A 19,989-nucleotide genomic window follows, 5' to 3' on the forward strand; every position below is an offset into this window, starting at 1 on the left:
TTCCCAAACTTTAGGGATAAAAATAATATTTAAATATTCATACGAGGTGTGAAGCTTATTTTGGAACCCAAATAACTTCATTTTGGACCAATACGATATGGGCTTTTACGATCTGCTCATCAAGGATCCAACCCGAAACCCGACCCAACAAAAAAGGAAAAAAGAGAAAGGAAAACTGGCTCCAAAGGCCAAACAACAAACAGCACAGGTCACTTCAGGCATCAGGATTTAGGAAAATAATAATAACTCCTCCAGTTTAAGCACCACTTCCCAATTCCTCTCAAAAAGGCCCTAACCCCCACACAAATACAACACAACACAACACAACACAGAACTGCAACTACTTTCACTTTCACTTTCAGATTCCCCTGAAACTTCAATCTTGAAACCCTATTTTATTCTCCATGAAAACCCACCTTTCTCCCTGATCCACACTTGTATTTTTTGTGGTGTCTATAGGCTAGGCTAGGCTAGGGTTTGATTCCAATTCTCTCTCTGAAAAATGTCCCTCCCTTCTATAGATTGTATATACGTCACGGAGGAACTTGTTCGCGAATTGAAGAATGGAAACCCTAGCTTCAAACTCTCCGAACCCGTCCCCATGCTTCGCTTCCTCTACGAGCTTTGCTGGACCTTGGTTCTCCCTCTTTTTTTTTGCATTTAATTTTTGCTTTTTCTTATTTTTCTTCGGATATTGGATTAGTTTTTTTTTTGAATTTTCTGTGTGTTTGATTCTTAGGTTCGCGGCGAATTGCCGTTTCAGAAGTGCAAAGCGGCGTTGGAATCGGTGGAGTTCGTGGATGGATTGTCCCGCGAAGAGTTGGGTTCTTGTTTAGCTGATATTGTTACGCAAATGGCTCAAGATGTATGATTTTCGTTTTTTTTTACAAATTTTTTCTCTGTTAAAATTTTATTTTTTTGTTTGGTTACTGAGAAAATTTGTGAGGGAAACAAACACAACGGAAATTGTGTGATATATAGTTTTGGTTTCTATGATTATATTGCTTGGTTTGAAATTTGGTTATTGGAGGGTTGGAATTGAGATTGAAAACCTTTCTCTTGGTTCGAAATTTGATCATGGCCTTTTCGAAGTTATGGGTTTGATCTTTTTTGGGAGTGTAAGTTTTTGAGTTGGTGATTGCAGTTTATTGTACCCTGCAGTGGGGCATGCTTAAAGAAATTCAAGCATGGCGCATACGAATATATGATTTAAAAGTCTGTTATTAGTGAACTAAGGAATGTTGTGGGCCCTGTTAGTTGAAGCTGCAAGTCTGTTTTAAACTTCTTCACATTTTTTGTATGCAAGCGCACCATAATTTATTTGAGTGATGCAATGGTTACTTTTTCTACATTGAAATGGTAAAATATTGGTTCAGCAATCTTCCTAATTCATTTATGGATAATCTTGGCACTTTTCTAAGAAATTATCTTGTGCAATGGACTTTGTTGTTGAAAAATGTTTAGGTTATTCAATTGAAAAATATTTGCATGGAGGATTTCCTGTTAGAGGTGAGGCTAATTGCTTGGGATGATAATTTAGTCAGAGAGTATGTGTGAGCTGTAGCTTTGGGGGCACAAACATTAGTACAGGAAATCTACTTCTCGACAAGTATCAACGTGGTATGTTAGTGAAGCAAGGAAGAACAGGAGAAGAATATCTGGGGCACAAAGGAGAAATATTTGATAGAAAAAAATAAGGATATGGACTGTTGGGGTGGTGGTGGTTGTGTTCTATATACATAATCCTAAAACCCTGCCGAGCCAATTGTATTCCTTGTCTATGAACAATGGAAGAAGGCTCTTCCTTTTATTTAAATGTAGCTCTTTTAGGAAGTGCATCTTGTTTGCTTAGATGTTAAGAGCAACTTGAGTTTTCTATACTTTGTATAATAATTTAAAATTTAATTGTTTTCTCAGAACATTTACAGCCCAAATAGGCCCATGATTTTTGTAGTCAAATAGGCCCATGATTTTTGTAGTCAAATAGGCCCATGATTTTTGTAGTCAATGGCATCTCCTCTCCCAATAAATAAGGAGTGAAGCATGAGGTCATGGGTTCAATCCTCTATTGTAAGTTGTATATGTCTATTAAAAAAAAATTAACAGGAAAGTTGTTTAAACTCTTTATATTTATATTGTCAAAATAATGTGCAGGAAAGCATGGATTTAATGCATTATTATTGCATAGTTTAGGAAATGAATGAAAATATATAAACTAACGAAGGGGGATGTATATTTTACAAAGTGAGTATCATGAAGTAGGATTTGATAAAAAATAAAAGAGAAGGATTTTCTTTGGTTTCTATTTTGATAAATTTGGTCAATGAGTTTTTCCTTAATTACCTGTTTCAGCTTTGTGGCGTTTGGTGTTACCCCTTTTTGCCTATAAGGTTATACACCATTATGCATGGTTTTGCTCTATTGCTTGGTTTTATTTGTTCTACTATTGACCTGCTACTTTATATATTTGATGCTAGTCGACAAGCTTTTCCTTACATGTATTCATTCATTTTGTCTTCAGATTGCAATGCCTGGGGAGTACCGTTCTCGTCTCACTAAATTGGTAAGTGTAATAAAAAAAATGCTTTGTGGTATTTGAATTTTGTGTTGAGACTCGTAAATTATTGTTGCTTTGTAATATTTCTAATGCTATGTTGACTTATTTGTAAATTGCATTTTAATGTGTACAGTATTATTGGTAGGACTTTGATTTGGGTGCTTGCTATGTTTTCTGGAAGCTGTTTATTGTTATTATTTTCGTAAAATAGAGGTTTGGCATTATTGGTATCTATTTTGTGGTTCTTTTACTGATGTGGGTTGTAATTATTTGCTTATGCTGTGGCATATACCTGTGATGATTCATTTTTTCCAGTATCATGAATAGCTTGTGATATTGGCCTTTAGCCTTTTTAAGTTGAAATGAATCTGGGGGTTTTAATCATTTGGAATAAGAGGTGAAGGAAGGGGAATAAGTCCAATGGTCCACTGTGTTTGGTATCTTTTCCTTCCAAAAGATTGAAATAACAAAAATAAACAGGCAAACAGACAATAAAAACTGAAAAGAAGGGTTTCCTTTTGCCTGAAAATAAATAGGCAAACAGACATTATGTTTCCTTTTGGCTCTGCACTATTTTGGTTGAAAGGTTGGAAAATTGAAAAGAAGGGTTGACAGTGAAGGGTAGGAAAGGTGAAGGAAAAAGATTTTTTTATCCTTTCTTGTGTTTGGTAGGAGGGAAAGAAAAAACAGAGGTAGGAAAGGTAGAGGCATAATTTTATGGCTAACTGACATCAGAAATTGCATCGAAATTGCGATTGGTCACAATTTATATAATAGTCAAATCTCTGCCAAAATTACAAATTTGTTCACAAACAGATTGTTAAGTCAATGTCAAGAAAACACATTGAAGATGTCTGACGATTCATAGAAGATGGAAGGTTTTGATCTTTTAAACTTGGTAACTAAAAAAAAAAAAAATACTAACTAAAAGTATCGGATCGTTTTTTTTTTTTTTTGGATAGGTAATAATAATATTATTATTGAAAAGAGGCTACATCATGAAAATAAACATGAAGTAGCCTAAAGAATTACAATAGGATAATATCTACATATGAGTTGACTCTGTGATGGAGTGAATAGAGTTATTTTCAGTAAGACCCGATACAAAAGACCACTTATAAAGAGAATTAATGAAGGATGCTTGTTTTTGAGAAGACGTGAACTCCATATCTTAAAAAATGTGCTGATTTTGTTCCCTCCATATAGTTCACATCAAACATAAAGGGATAAGATTCCAGATATCTGAATTTGGTCCACGACATTGCTACCCAAATAATAAATCAAGAACCTTTTTCGGTAAAACCCACTAAACCCCAAACATCCTAAAAATAAAACTCCATAACTTGAAAGCCATGCTACTCATACAACACCTACTCACCATTGAAAAGCCTATCTTGATGAGATTCTCATTGGTGAGAATCTTTGTCCCGAGCTGTTGTTCACACAAAGAAAGAAATTGTCTGAGGTGCCTTGGTCCTCCATATGGCCTTCCAAGGAAAATGCATAGGGGTTGAGCCTTGCAATTTCCCATAAAAAGATCTCATAGTGAACTCCCCATTACTTTTTAACTTTTGTATCATCTTATCATTCCCCTCCCTAAGGGGAGTATAAGAGTCTAACAAATGGAAAAATGAAGCCACCTCATCAATCTCCCAATTGTTAAATTTTTTTTTATGAAATCCACATGCCAATTCCTACTTTGCCCTTCCACCTGTCTCTCTGATAATGATTCCACAGAAGCATTCTTATCCATGACAATTTCAAACAATACAGGAAACATCAGTTTTCACGGTTGATCCCCACACCAATTATCATGCTAGAATCAAATTCGACTACTAGAATCCACAACAAACCAAATTCACTGTAAGAAATGATTCCCCTTCATTCTAATGCTCCTCCATAACCCACAACCATGAGTGCCTAACAGGTTTTGATAACCATCCGCCCCATTCCTCTCCATATTTTACAGTAACAACCTGTCTCCACAATTTGTATACCTCCAACCCAAACCTTCATAGCCTCTTTCCCAACAAAGATTGATTGAAAGTGGTAAGTTTTCAAATCCCAAACCCCCCATAAGCCAAAGGAGTGCATACCTTATCCCATTCCACCAAGTGGTGCTTGAACTCCTCTCCTAAACAACCCCACAATCCCACAAAAATTCCTCTGTAACCTCTCTATTCTATTTTCCACTCAAGTGGGAATGGTGAATAAAGATAAATAATATATAGGCAAGCTTGAAATCGTGCTCTTCAATAATGTCAACCTTCCCCCTTTAGATAAGTACATCCTTTTCCAACCAGATAAATGACGTTCAAATCTCTCCAAAATAGGATTCCAAATTGCTGTTGATTTAGAAGAAGCCCCTAATGGCATGCCAAGACAATTCATGGGCAAAGATCCCACCTTGCAATAAAAAAGATTTGCCAATTCATGTATATTCTCCTCCTCACCCACGGGTACCATCTCACATTTTCCCAAATTAACTCGCAACCTAGTCACTGCCTCAAAACAAGTTAGTAACAAACGAATGTACAAAATTTGTTCAGTGTTGGCATCACAAAAAAGAATGATGTCATCAGCAAATAAAAGATGTGAGACAGACAATCCATCAGCAATATAATTTCCCACCTTAAAACCTTTAATAGGTTTGTCCTCCTCTATCTTCTGTAGCATTCTACTGAAAACTTCCATGACAAGGATGAAGAGCAAAGGAGATGAAGGATCCCCTTGCCTTGAACCCCTAGAAGAGCCAAAACAACCACAGGGAGACCCATTAACCAAAACAGAAAATTGTACTGTGGCGATACATGTACAAATCCTCCCTCTCCACTTTTCACCGAACCCCATCCTCTCCGATAAATAAAGAAGAAGCTCCCAATTAACATGGTCAAAACCCTTTCCTATATCTAACTTATAGACTATGCTAGGAATGTGACTTTTGATTTTGCTATCCAAGCACTCATTGGCAATGAGCACTGAATCCAGAATCTGCCTCTCATCGATGCATGCATTTTGTGATGCAGAAATAAGTTTATCCAACGCTTCTTTCAATTTGTCTGCCAACACCTTAGCCACAATTTTATTAACACTTTCAATCAAATTGATAGGTCTAAAATCTCTAACATTTATAGCATTATGTTTCTTGGGGATTAATGCTATAAATGAGGAATTAAGGGATTTTTTGAACTTAAAGTATTAATGAAATTCCTCAAAAACAGCAAACACATCTATCGCAACCACCCTCCAATAGTGCTGAAAAAAAGCCATAGTGAAGCCATTTGGACCTGGGGATTTATCCCCTTGGCAATGTTCATGCTGTGCTCCTACTTGTCAGCGATTATGGTGAGACTTGCCAGAGATTGCAATTGAGCCAATGCACTTGCAACCTCTTCCTTCCCATTTGGGTTGTTTGTCTTGGTTTTAGTGGTATTTAGGGAGGGAAAGCATTCAAAAGCATCTCTTTACTTCCTCCAATCTATCCACCTTTGGTTGGATTAGAATTTGGTGGGCAAATGGGATCTCATACCTCCTCTTATCCTTTCCCTTCTCTATTCATTGAACCAATTAGTGGATAGTGTTTCCGTGGGCTCCCCTTACTCCCCCTTTCCACCCTTCCACTTTCCCTTCTTTCAAACATAGGACCAACTTAGAGCTTTTAGTTTTTGTGTTGTTTTCTTTGGAGTCATGCTACTTTAATGTTCTTCACTTGTACATCATAGCCTTACAAACATGTTATTTATAAATTATTGATTATTCATAAACATGCCAGAAAGCTTTACTATTGTTTTCTTTGGAGTCGTGCTGCTTTAATGTCCTTTTTTATGTGATAAGTAATAAAATTATATAAATCATAAAAAACGAGTCACCCAAGTATACGAGAAGTATGTAGGAGTAAACAATAAGTTACAAAAGTTACATAAATCTAATAAATCAACATTAGAAAGTAAAGGTTCCTCATGGCTGACAACCAATCCAATAAAGTTCAAAAAAAGAATAACTTTAGATTAGGCATAGAACTTTCGATTTCTTCAAAACTCCTGCTATTCGTCTCCCTCCAAATGCACAACATCAAGCAATGGGGAATAATCATCTAAATATGACTATTCTGATGACGACCAAACTGTCCTTGCCAAAAAGCTAAAAGCTCAACAACAGATTTTGACATCATCCAATGAACTCTAAACAAACCCAATATCATGGACCATAAGTTTGAAGCAATAGAGCAATGTAGCAAAAGGTGATCAACAAATTCACCATTACATTTGCACATATAACACCAATTTGTAATCCTTATCTTCCTTAACCTTAAGTTGTCAATTGTCAGAATCTTATCCAAAGCCACAGTCCATATGAAAAAGGCTACTCTTAACGGGGCCTTTGATCTCCAAATGATTTTCCAAGGGAAACACTGATCACTGGTGCTTGCAGGGACACATAGAAGTTGGTAAAAAGTACCATCCTTGAAGCCCTTTTTTTGGTCCGGCCCATCTTATCCTCCCCTATCTATTGCTTTAATTTCCTTCACTTGCACATCATAGTTTTACAAACATGTTACATCCAAAGTATTGATTATTTATGCCAAGAGCCTTGTAAGCTCAACTGGTTGTCACTTCTTAGTGTTTCCAATAGAGACATCCAGGGTTCAAATCCTCCCAAACTATTGAATTATAAAAAATAAAAAAAGTATTTATTATTCATAAACATGCAAGACAAGTCATGTCTCTTTATGTTTCTTTTTCTTTCATATGATTCAAATTTTTTTGTTTCTCATTTTTTATAATAGTTTTCATTTTCTTCTTTTTAGGCAAAATGGATGGCAGATTCTGCACTGGTTCCTTTGAGGCTTTTCCAAGAGCGTTGTGAGGTGATTATGATGATTATTATTAATGATATCATTATTCATATTTTGATTTTTTAGTTTTTCTTGTTGGTTATCTGGTTTTGGCTTCTAGTATGTTGCTTTGAGACCTCTCTATCGATAACAGGGAAGAAATAAAACACTTAAATATATGTTCCATTTGTTGTAGGAAGAATTTCTATGGGAAGCTGAAATGATCAAGATAAAGGCTCAGGACTTGAAGAACAAAGAGGTAAGTTGATCATGGTTTTGTAGCTACATACTCGTATGGTGGCATAGTCCAAAATGTTAACAAGCACAAATTATTACTCTTGTATTATGATCATTACAACATGTAATATGTGATAATTCATAATTATCATCATCGCTATTACAAATGATGTTGTTTGAAAACCCTTTTTTTATTTTGGAGTTTTTTGATAACTTAAAATTTTGGGATTTTGATTCCTTTATTTCTTTTTGTTGCTATGTTGTTCTTTGTTCACTACCATGAACTTTGTGTATCTTTATTCTTTTCTTTTAATAATATTACTTTCTTACCTATCAAAAAAAAAAAAAAAAAAATTTTGGGGTAATTATATTTTACCACCCTAAACTATACCCTAAATTATACTTTGCACCCTAAACTTTTAGAATGCATGGTTTGCACCCTAAACTATAACCTATGTTACACTTGTAACTTCTTGTCAATTTGCCATTGTCTTGGACGAACAACTAAAGTTTAGAGTGCAAAGTATAATTGGAAGTATAGTTTAGGGTGGTAAAGTGTAATTTCTCTTTATTTTTAAGAGATTGAGAAGAGGAGCAATTGAGTCTTTTCACATGGTGTCATTTGAGATAACAATAAAATTGAGAGTGGGGTGCAATGTGTAACACGGACTATAGTTTAGGATGCAAACCGTGTATTCTAAAAGTTTATGGTGCGAAGTGTAATTGAGGGTATAGTTTAGGGTGGTAAAGTGTAATTTCTCCTAAATTTTTTTTAATTCCCTTGCTAAATACCTTAGTGTAACTCTAAACTGTTGATATAATGGTGATGTAGGCAAATTGGGAAATTTTGTCTACGTGTGCTTGTGGTGGGTTTAGCATTTGGAGAATTCGTGGATCTAGGGTTTAGAATTGCTGAAATTTGAAGAATTCGTGGATCTAGGGTTTTTTATTTTTATTTTTGATAAGTAATAAAGATATATATTCAAGAACACTACCTTATGCAGAAAAACATAACACAAAGAGAAAAATACAAAGGGAAAAGAGAGAGAGGAGAAAAAAGAAAGGAAAAGATTCTAATTACACAGGAGAGAGCTAAGGAACATAGGGAGAGAATCACTAGAGGTGAGTCCCCAAGCCCTAGACCAGTCAAACAAAGAGCCATTGAAAGAAGCCAATAGCTGGTCATCTGAACTTTCCATGTCCTCAAACGTCCTCCTATTTCGCTCCCTCCAAAGACACCACATCAAGCATAAAGGAGCTAAATTCCAAATGCTAGACAAATGCTTTTCAAGCCAATTCCACCAACCAAATAGAGTATCCGCAACCGATCTTGGCAAGACCCAAGAAAACCCAAAAGATCTAAACACCAAACTCCTCAATTGATAAGCCTTACCACAATGTAGTAACAAATGATCCACCGTCTCCCCATTACTACGGCACATGATACACCAGTTGGCAAAATCCATCCCTCTACCCCTCAAATTATCACCTGTAAGGATCCTATCCCATACAGCAGTCCACACAAAGAAGGAAACACGCCAAAGAGCCTTAATCTTCCAAACACCTTTCCAAGGAAAAATAATGGGCAAGGGGCTTCTCAACTTATTGTAAAACGATCGGATATCAAAATTCCCATTCTTTGTCAACTTCCATTGCATACAATCTCCGTTCTTATTGGGAGGTAGATTTGAGCCCTAGGTAGAATTGCTGAAATAAGGGTTATGGGGTTGTGTTAAGAATTAAAATGTAGTTTTGATTAGTTATTTGATGGCTATTTGGTAGAAGAAAATATGTGGGGTCCTAGGGTTTTGATAGGTAAAAGAAAGCTAGATTTGGGGTTGTAAGGGAAGAAGGAAAAATGAGGATTTTATGGTGTTCAGGGGCTTTATGAATGGTATCTGTGAATAGTACCACCAAAAAGTTAGAATAATAGAGAAGGCCTGGGGCCTGGCTACCTTGAATCAGCCATAAAGTTTCTTCTTTCTTCTTTGTTTCTTTTTTTTCTTTGTCATGGGTGGTTCTTCCTTTTTCTTCGTAGAGTCAAAATCTTTTGAATTTTCTGTTGAAGAAGGGGGTACTTTTTTCTCTTTACGTATTTTTGAGAGAGGCAGAAATTCTTTACGATCAGTGTTCATGGGCAAAGAGAGTGCTAAGAGATTGTTATCTATGTTGGAAGACTTTATTTCCACTGAACCCCCTGGACACTTTGCGCGAACTGTTAGAGATGGAGAGACGGTTTTTATTCTACAATTGGGTTACAACGCACATGGCTCTTTTCTTATGATTTCAGAATTTTTACGTGGCTGTGGGAAAGGTTTCATAGCAGTACCGGAAGGAAATTTGGGTTGTGGTTGGAGAGGATTTGGTTTTCACTTGAGGAAGGCTTTAGCTCCGGGGACTCCTGCCATTAATCTGCCCCCAAAGCTTTTACCTGGGTCTGAATATAAAGCCTCCAAATCTTTTGTGGCAGCGGTGGTGCAAGGTCGATGAACTGAATCCAAAACCCACAGGCAGGTAGTGGCGGAGAGCAGCCAGAATGATGGCACCGGAGGTCACAAAGGAAAACATTTAACGTTGGATACTCGAATTTCAAACTCAGCAAATCCTAGGTTTCAGATCCTGGATTCTCGCGCGAGCAGCCTTGGGAAGGAGAATGCTTAGAGCAGCCTTGGGAAGGGGAATGCTCAGATTGAGGTGAAGATCTCGCCTGTCTTTTCAGATGGTATTGAAGGTGGGGTGAATTTGGACCTCTTTATTAGGTTGGAACGTGGGCCTCATGGTAAGTGGGGGATTAGCTGGTCCAAAGTTATTGAGGTGGACCCTTCAGTTGGCCAAGCCTCAAACCCAAAGCCCATTGATTTTAATAAGCCCAAACATAAACTTGTCCCTTCGGCTGGCCAAATTCCTAACCCAAAGCCCTTCGACTTTTTTAAGCCCAAACAAAAACCTGTTTTTAAATGGAAGCCCAAACCCTCCCAGCCCTCTTTGACACAATATCAGACCTACCCACACTCTAAATACTCCTCCCAGCCCTCTTTGACACAATATCAGACACTCCCACACTCTAAATACTCCTTGCAAGTCAATCTCTCTCACCTAATCTCATTGGAATCATCAAAAACTGGTAGCGATAAGGCCGACGCTAAGCATTCACTGACCCACTTGAAACTGGCATGCACTGAGGTATTTCTCTCAGTGCTTGACAACTCTGATGCCTCCTCCCAACCCTCTTTGACACAATATCAGACACTCCCACACTCTAAATACTCCTCGAAAGTCAATCTCTCTCACCTAATCTCATCGGAATCATCAAAAGCTGGTAGCGATAAGGCCGGCGCTAAGCATTTGCTGACCCACTTGGAACCGGCATGTACTGTGGAATTTCTCTCAGTGCTCGACAACTCTGATGCCTTTGTGACGGAGTCTCTGTGTTCCGATGCTTCTGTGGATGAGTCCTTGTGTTCTAATGGTGATGTGGCCTTGCAACGTGACGTCCAACGGATCATCCATGAGCACACAGACAACGTCATCAAGAAATGGGGGAATTCTGAGCAGTGGGTTCTTGAATTATGGGATGGGAAGAGGGTGGCAGTCCCGATTCATATTTCTTTGCCATCGGGAGATGTCGCTGTCGGAGTGGGCAACTCGAACCAGTTGGCGATGGTACTGGGGTGTCATCGGAATCTAAGGAGAGTAATTCTGAACTAGAAAAAGGGGTTGATGGTTTTGCGGAGGATTGGGCTTCTGATTTTTGTTTTGAGGATGCTTTTCAGTTTACTGATTCTTCACCACCTCTAAACGTCGAACCACTGGCTTTGTCTTTGCCTAGGGACGGCAATGATAATTCTGAAGGGTCAGCAACTCGGGATGTGGAGAAATTGCTGGGTAAGGACAATTACTCAGAATGGTTTCAGGAAAAATTCAGTGGTTTTGATGATTTTCTTGGGACATCCCTCAAAGGTTTGGAAGAGCCAGCAACCAAATTCCTGTTGGCTGTTGAAGCTGAGTTACAGCAGAGGGCTATTAAGGAAAAAACTGAACAAGCCGTGAAGAGCTCAGGGAGGAAAGGAATAAGGGAATTGAGGGGTTTATTTAGCTCCATTAATTATGGTTCAGCTTCCTCAAGGCTCTTTGGTAATGGTAAGGAAAGGGCTCTAATTATTTCCCAATGAATTTGAAGATTTTATCTTGGAATGTTAGAGGTTTGAATGAGAAGGAAAAACGGCTCAAGGTTTGTAATTTTTTACGTTCTTGGAGGGCTGATATCGTTTGTCTGCAAGAGACAAAATTGGAATGGGTTACAAGAGGACTTGTTAGAAGTATATGGAGTTGTCCTTACATAGATTGGTTATATTTGGGTTCTGAGGGTGCTTCTGGTGGAATTCTGCTCATGTGGGACAGAAGGGTGGTTGAAAAGATAGAGGAAGTAGTGGGACATTTTTCGATTTCGTGTTAGTTCAAAAACGTCAGTGTCCAATTTGAGTGGGCTTTCACTGGTATTTATGGTCCAAATTTGAACAGTAAGTGTCAATTTATGTGGGAGGAATTGGCAGGCTTGAACAGTTGGTGGAATTTGCCTTAGTGTTTGGGAGGTGATTTTAATGTTATCCGTTTTCCTCCAGAGAGGTTAGGGGCGGGAAGATTTACTCGCTGCATGTATGACTTTTCAGATTTTATATCTCTTCATGGGCTAATGGATATTCCTTTGGAGGGAGGTCTTTTCTCATGGTCTAACTCCACCTCAGCCTCTAGAATAGATCAGTTTCTCTTCTCTCCGGTTTTGGTAGAATACTTCACTCATTTCTCCCAAAAAAGGCTTCCTAGAGTGTTATCTGATCACTTCCCGATTCTTTTGGAGAGTGGGAGTCATCAAAGAGGGAGAATTCCTTTTTGCTTTGAGAATATGTGGTTGAAGGCGGAGGGGTTTTTAGATAAGGTGAAGTCCTGGTGGGAGAATTACCACTTTCAAGGGACTTCTAGTTACATTCTTGCCAAGAAGTTGACTGCTCTAAAATCAGATCTAAAGAAGTGGAACAAAATAGATTTTGGCAATATTGCAGCCAAGAAACAGCTTTTATGGAGTAAGCTGAATGTTTTAGATTTAAAAGAGGACTATCATCCTCTAATGGAGGAGGAAAAATTGGAAAAAACAACCTTGCGTACTGAACTTGAGAAGGCAGCCTTGTTAGAGGAGATTAGCTGGAGACAAAAATCTAGTGTGTTGTATATAAAGGAGGGCGACTCCAATACGAGGTTTTTTCTTAGGATGGCTAATTCTAATAGAAGAAATAATTGTATTGAAGACCTTATGATTGATGGGGCTTTGTCTTCCAACCAAGATAGGATTGCTGACCATATTGAACATTTCTATATGAACCTATACTCTGAGCAGCAAGTGCAGCATCCTTTCCCAGATGTATTGGATTTTCCTAGGATTTCAGGGGATAATGTGGTTTGGTTAGAGAGACCTTTTGAGGAAGCTGAGATTTTTGAAGTCATCAGGGAGTTTAATGGGGATAAATCTCCTGGGCCTGACGGTTTTCTGATGGCTTTCTTTCAAGCTTGTTGGGGGACTCTCAAATCAGACATCATGGCTGTGTTCCACCATTTTCATGTTACAGGTCAGTTTGAAAAAAGTTTGAATGCAACTTTCATTGCTCTCATTCCTGAAAAAGCTGCTGTGGTGGAAGTAAAGGACTTTCGGCCTATTAGCCTTGTTGGGGGGGGGGGGGTTTATAAAATTCTTGCTAAAGTTTTGGCTATTCGTCTTCGCATGGTTTTAGGAGAGATCATCTTAGCTCCTCAGAATGCCTTTGTTCTAAATAGGCAGATTCTTGACTTCGTTCTTATTGCTAACAAATGTCTTGATAGTAGATTGAAGTTTGGTCAGCCAGGGTTGTTATATAAATTGGACATTGAGAAAGCCTTTGATCATGGGAATTGGGGATTTCTTACTCAGGTGCTTGAGTGTTGTGGATTTTCTGATAAGTGGAGGCAATGGATTTCTTTTTGTTTATCTATGGTTCGTTTTTCTATCCTTATTAATGGTACTCCCCATGGGTTTTTTGGAAGTTCAAGGGGGTTGCGGCAAGGAGATCTTTTGTCTCGTTTGTTATTTGTGTTGGTTATGGAAGCCATCGGTAAAATGTTGGGTAAGGCTGTCCATGAAGGTTGTTTGTCAGGTTTTAATGTAGGTGTTTCTGCTGGAAGATCTTTGATGGTTTCCCATCTCCTTTTCGCTGATGATACTCTAATTTTTTGTGATGCTAATATTGATCAAATGCTGATTCTCCGTATGGTGCTCATTTGGTTTGAGGCTGTGTCTGGTTTGAAGGTAAATTTGGGTAAGTCTGAGCTGGTAGCTGTGGGAGCAATTCATAACATGGATCTTTTGGTGGCTGTCTTAGGCTGCAAGCAAGGGTCTCTCCCCATGAAATATTTGGGTCTTCCTTTGGGGGCAAAATTTAAGGACAAGTCAATTTGGAACCCAATTCTAGAGAAGATGGAAAGAAAATTAGCAGGTTGGAAAAAATTATATTTATCCAAGGGAGGTAGAGTCACTTTAATTAAAAGCATTCTCTCAAATCTTCCTACTTACTTTATTTCTTTATTCCCTATTCTTGCTTTGGTGGCCAACCGAATTGCTAGACTTCAGCGGGATTTTTTGTGGGGTGGCCTAGGAGATGAGCCTAAATTTCATCTGGTTGATTGGTCTATGGTGTGTACTCCGCTTGCTTCAGGTGGGTTGGGGATTAGGAACCTGAGAACTTTCAATGTAGCTTAATTAGGGAAGTGGTTATGGAGATTTGGGCAAGAAAGGGATGCTCTATGGCGTCAAGTGATAGAGGTGAAGTATGGTTGTGATTGGTGTGGTTGGTGTTCTAGCTCTTCCTCTGGTCCTTATGGAGTCAGTTTGTGGAAAAATATTAGAAGGGGGTGGCACTCTTTATCTCGGTTTATTCTGTATGAAATTGGAGATGGATCAAAAGTGCAGTTTTGGCTAGATAGTTGGTGTAGTTCTTCTTCTCTCGCTGACCGCTATCCGAAATTATTTAGGATTTGTCATAGAAAAGAGGCTAGTGTGGCGGATCTGATGAGGTACACCAATGGTGTCCTCCATTGGGAGATACATTTTTGTAGGGATGTGCATAATTGGGAATTGGAAGCTTTTAGGAGCGTTATCAATACCATTTATAGCACTCCTGTAAGGGGGATTGGGGAGGATAAGAGATTTTGGCTGCCTTGTAAGAGTAAGGAGTTCACGGTTAGTGCATACTGTCATCTTTTAGTTGGCCATAGTGAGCAGTTTTTCCCTTGGAAAAGCATTTGGAAGCAGAAGATTCCCTCGAGAGTGGTTTTCTTTGTTTGGACCGCTGCCTTGGGGAAATGTCTGACAATTGACAATTTAAGGAAAAGAAAGGTTTGCATTTTGGAATGGTGTTATATGTGCAAGTGTAATTGTTAAATTGTTGACCATCTTTTCCTTCATTGCCTGTTTGCTTTGGAGTTGTGGGATATGGTGTTTGGTTTATTTGGAGTTTATTGGGTTATGCCAATGTCTGTCGTTGGGCTATTTGCTTGCTGGCAAGGTCGATTTGGTCGCCATCGTAATGGAGATATATGGATGGTTGTTCCTCATTGTTTGATGTGGTGCATTTGGAAGGAGAGAAATAGTAGGTGTTTTGAAGACATTGAGCGTTCCATGCCTAACCTCAAGCTTCTATTTTTCAGAACTTTATTGGACTGGTTCTTTGTGTGGAGGAACCATCCTTCTTCTTCTATTTTGTATTTACTTGATTTTTGTAATGTTCGTTCTTGATTTCTTCACCCCTGTATACTCCCTGTGTACTTGGGTGTCTCTTTCTTTTTATTATCAATGAATCTTTATTACTTATCAAAAAAAAAAAAAAAAATAGAGAAGAGAAAAAGGAGAAAACAATACACAAAGGCCAACATGCATCAGTGTGCAGGAACACTCAATATTTATATTAATTAACTCCATTTCCTCTTTGAGTGCATTGAAGAAAAATATATATCATAGTAGTCAAAGGTGAGCTAGATACTATAGTACACTGCTAGTTAGTTTAGATTTTTTGTTGTTCCTATAGCACACTGCCTGTGTGCCTTGTATTCTTTAATATATTTTTCAATGAAGTTAATTACTTATCAAAACAAGAAAAAGGGGGGGGGGGGGGTTGAGCTGGATACTCCTTTAGGTTCCGGGCGTGGTAAGGAAACCATGTAAAAAAAAATTTGCTAAGGTGAGAGCCTCAGTTTTCTTTGTTTTAAGAAGCTTGCTGTAAAACCTATTGGTAGATCAATTATTTATAGAAGTTTGTTGGAGAACTTATTGTTAGATTGTTAATTTGCAGAAGCTTGCTGTAACCTAATGTTAGATTACTTAATTTATAGAAGCTTGTTGTAAAACCTATCGTTAGAATAATCAATAATGCCTAAACCATGTTAAGCCTATCTTGAAATCAATTAATAGAGCTAATTTATTCATGCAACTCTTGTCAAAAGATGATATGGTTTGAGGGAAGTAGGAGATAAAGGAAAGAAGATGATAGAAAAGAGAGCCAATTTATTGTTTGATTGAGATGAATTGGGGTAGAGGAAAGGAAATGGAGGGATTTATGGATTTATTTCCTCCTTGCTCCACCAATTTCTTTCCTCCCACTTTCAGAGGAATAAGAGGGAGAGAAGAAAGGGTTTTAATGGTGGGGCCCAACAAAAAGCTATTTTCTTTTATTTTTCTTCTTATAAACCAAACACTTTGGAGTACAACTTCTTTCCTTTCCCCTCCATTTTTTTTTCGCTTCTTCCCTCCCCCAATTAACATAGAGATGATTATAATACACACACATATATATTATTATTATTTTATAATATATCAATACGTGAGATACATATGATTTAAGTCCTACTAGCCTCATTACACACGCTTTGCGCGTGCGATGAGGCTTTTTTCTTTTTTTGAAAAAAAAAAAAAACCTGTGTTTTTATTTTATATATAATTTTTATTTTGAGAATCTAATTTATAAGTGGATAAAGTAATTTAAAAATTAACAGGAGAGTTATCCTATTTTTTAGGCAATGTTTTAGTAGGAGTTAAAGTTGCATTTTTACCGGATTGTCTTTTAGTTTTGTCTTTACTTAAATATAGGAGTGTAAGAGCATTTTTGAATTAAAAAATGAGGAATCTAAATAGGGAAAACTTCTTAAATAGTAGTATAGATATGTATAATAACTATATTTGGAATTTGGTGTCTCATAAATCCAACTAATGTCTTTTTGTCACCTTAAGTCTGGACAATGCAAGACCTTGGCATCTTAAGACTTACCTTTGATTACCATGATATGTCTAGCGGGACTTGATCTTGTACTAGTGGTATTAGGATTCCTAGTTTGACTAGCAAACTAAAAACATAATTAAAGATTAACTTGAGCTCAAAGAAAATAAAATCTAAAGATACCTAGGATCTCCTAGAATTTTCTAGACTCAACTAATTTATCAATTTTTTTCCCTAGATTCCACTAAACCATGAAAATACCATTAATTTCTTGTAGGAATTTCTGAAATTACAGTTTTGTCCTTGTATACAAAATTGATTATAACTTATTAAATAAAAACCCAAATAAAAAACTGTGTTAACTCTAGTACACAATTTTAATATAACAGTGGATAGTCAAAAGTTAAGATAATTTTAATTTGGTTTACTTGGTTGTAGTGTTTGTTATAACAAATTATATTAAAATTCAGCTTCTCACAACTTAGCCCAATTGGCTTCCTTTTGTGAGTGAATTGGTTCATTTGCAATATCTTCCTTCCCATTTGGGGTTGTTTGTCCTGATGGGGAAGATGGTTGCAGCCACTCTGCCATCATCCTTTTCTGCTCAAAAAACTTTATCTGGTTAGCGCTTTTTTTTTTTTGGATAAAAATATGTTTTTTTAAAAAGCAAAAGAATTGCACCAATCACATGGGGTGTTTTTTAAACAGTTTAGTGTAAAATTAAGGGCCGATCTGAGGTACTATTATATGCCAAGTAATTGGGACTAATACATGGCATGTACATGGGGAAGCATATCTATTTTCTTAAAATTTTTCATTTTTCCAAGGGGTGAAGTATAAATGAGATAGACTGTTTCAACATGTGCAGTTTATAATGAAATGTGAACTGGTGGAAACAATGACATGCACTGATAATTTCATCTGCGGGTGAGTTTTAAGTGAAAACCAATCCCAATCATAATTGTTTTGTTTTGTTGATTTCAGGTCAGAGTAAATACTCGTCTTCTTTATCAGCAAACAAAATTTAACCTTCTTCGAGAAGAAAGTGAGGGCTATGCCAAGCTGGTATGATATCACATGAATTATTTATAGTATCATTAGTGATATTTGTTACCCCTTCACAATTTTACTGTTTAGTGAGTTATATTATGTTTTACATCTTTGTTTTATTACAATTTAATTTTTTTTATAATTAAATTAGGTGATTATTATTTTATTTAATTTCCTAGTCAAGGGTGTTTTTGTAATTCAATGATTAGCTTTCTAAGTCAGCTAGAATTAGGGTTTAATTTTATTATTCCATGTAAGCTTTACTATTGTACTCGTATGGGACGAGACAAGTCTGAATGATAAATGAAATTTCTCTTGGAAATTTTCCATTGATCTGGTGTGGACTCTAGCCAACGCTAGGTGCTGATTCCTAGCTTTATATCTTGCTTGGTGTTGACTCCAAGTAAGGTTAAGTGCTGACTCCTAGGTTATTTATATTTTATTTTTTTTCTCTTAATTTTTTTTGCATTAGTTTTGGTTTTATCTTGCATCTTTATTGGTATGGGAGCAAAAATTCAATCGGTGGTTTTCAAGTGTTGTTGTGGGTCCCAAACACAACTGTAACACCAGAAAATACACTCTTTGCCACTACTCAGAATGTATATATATATATATACATTTTCTAAACCACCCATGCTACCGATTGCCTAGCCTATGAATTATTTATAGTATCATTTGTGATATTTTTACCTCAACCCCCTTGGCTGCAAACAGAATAAAAAAATTTCAAAGCCCAGCCACCATCCAATGTCCTGACCCTGCTGCTAGCATACCCAACCGATCTCACAACCAAAAAAACAACATATTGTCATGAACCAACTCCCATTAAGAAATTCACCAAGACCCAATCAAAATAAAAGCTTGAGGATACCGAGAAAATTTAATTCAGACATTTGTAATATGGTTCCTGACTGTTTGATGTGGATTGTTTGGATAAAAAGAAATCGGCGCTCTTTTGAGGATACCGAGAAATCCTTGGTTCAATTACAAGCTCTATGCCAAAAGACTTTATTTGATTGGTCTAGGTGTTGGGGCTTCTCGGATTGTTCCACTATCTTGGAGTTTATTTCTTCTCTTAGTATTGCACTTTAAGTATTTTCTTCTTGTTTGTTGCTGTTTGTTTGTTTGTTGCATTTCTTTGTGTTCACCATCATGAACACCTTGTATTTGCTTTCTTCTGTTTTTCAGTTTGATTAATAATACTCTTATTACTTATCAAAAAAAAAAAAAAAAGCCTGACTTAGGACAAGGGGAAACAACAAAATCTGATTTAGAACACCAGGGGCAGATCTGGTATAGCTTGGGTTTTGAAGAATTAGGGTTAGGTTTTGGTGGGGAATAGGCTAGAAAATAATAGGGATTATAGGGTCTCCAAAGGGGACAAAGATTAATAGGGTTTGGGAATGAAAACAAAGGTGAAATCAAGAATTGGATTGCTGTGAACAGTGATGTGAATAGTAACCGTGAGTAATAAAATTAAAGAAAATAAATAAATTCTAGGCATCACACCTAGACTTCCTAAGCATCACACCTAGGGTTCCTTGGCATCACACCTTGGAGAAGGTCGCATCACACAAACCATAAAGAAAGCTTCATAGCTATTAATCAATTTCTTTTGTGAACTAAAATTTGATTTTACAATATTAATCTACATGGACTGAATAAAGTTACAAATTAGATTGCCTTGGATCTTCATAGGAAGAGACACCATATTCATATATGTCATTCGAGTTAATTAACTAATAATATAAGGTTAACCACCACAATGTGATATAGAAATCATCAAATATTGATTAACATGACAACATGAAGAGTTGACAAAGTTACAAAGATTGAGGAGCTAAGCGGTTAGTCGATATAAGTTCTTGGGCCAGGTAACTTGACTTCATATCTTCCTTCAAATGCTGCAATGGAGATAGAATAACCGTCAGTGAAGCAATGGGAAAAAAAATTTACTGTAAGCATACATTATCATAAATGCAAGATAATATATCAAGAGAATTGTATAGTAATGACAA

General features: G+C 37.0%; 1 protein-coding gene across 1 annotated transcript in view; it reads left to right on the forward strand.

Moving 5' to 3' along the window:
- The first annotated feature begins 201 nt into the window (after positions 1-201).
- Positions 202-19,989, forward strand: part of LOC126717769 (THO complex subunit 2) — a 51,402-nt gene continuing 31,614 nt past the window's right edge. Inside the window, exons 1-6 of the mRNA XM_050419656.1 lie at positions 202-637; positions 740-865; positions 2,522-2,563; positions 7,365-7,424; positions 7,588-7,650; positions 17,906-17,986. Coding sequence (XP_050275613.1) covers positions 503-637; positions 740-865; positions 2,522-2,563; positions 7,365-7,424; positions 7,588-7,650; positions 17,906-17,986 — 507 coding nt within the window. The 5' untranslated portion in view covers positions 202-502. The remainder of the gene's footprint in view (positions 638-739; positions 866-2,521; positions 2,564-7,364; positions 7,425-7,587; positions 7,651-17,905; positions 17,987-19,989) is intronic.

The sequence above is a fragment of the Quercus robur genome, chromosome 3 (assembly GCF_932294415.1).
Source record: "Quercus robur chromosome 3, dhQueRobu3.1, whole genome shotgun sequence".
Classification (NCBI taxonomy): Eukaryota; Viridiplantae; Streptophyta; class Magnoliopsida; order Fagales; family Fagaceae; genus Quercus; species Quercus robur.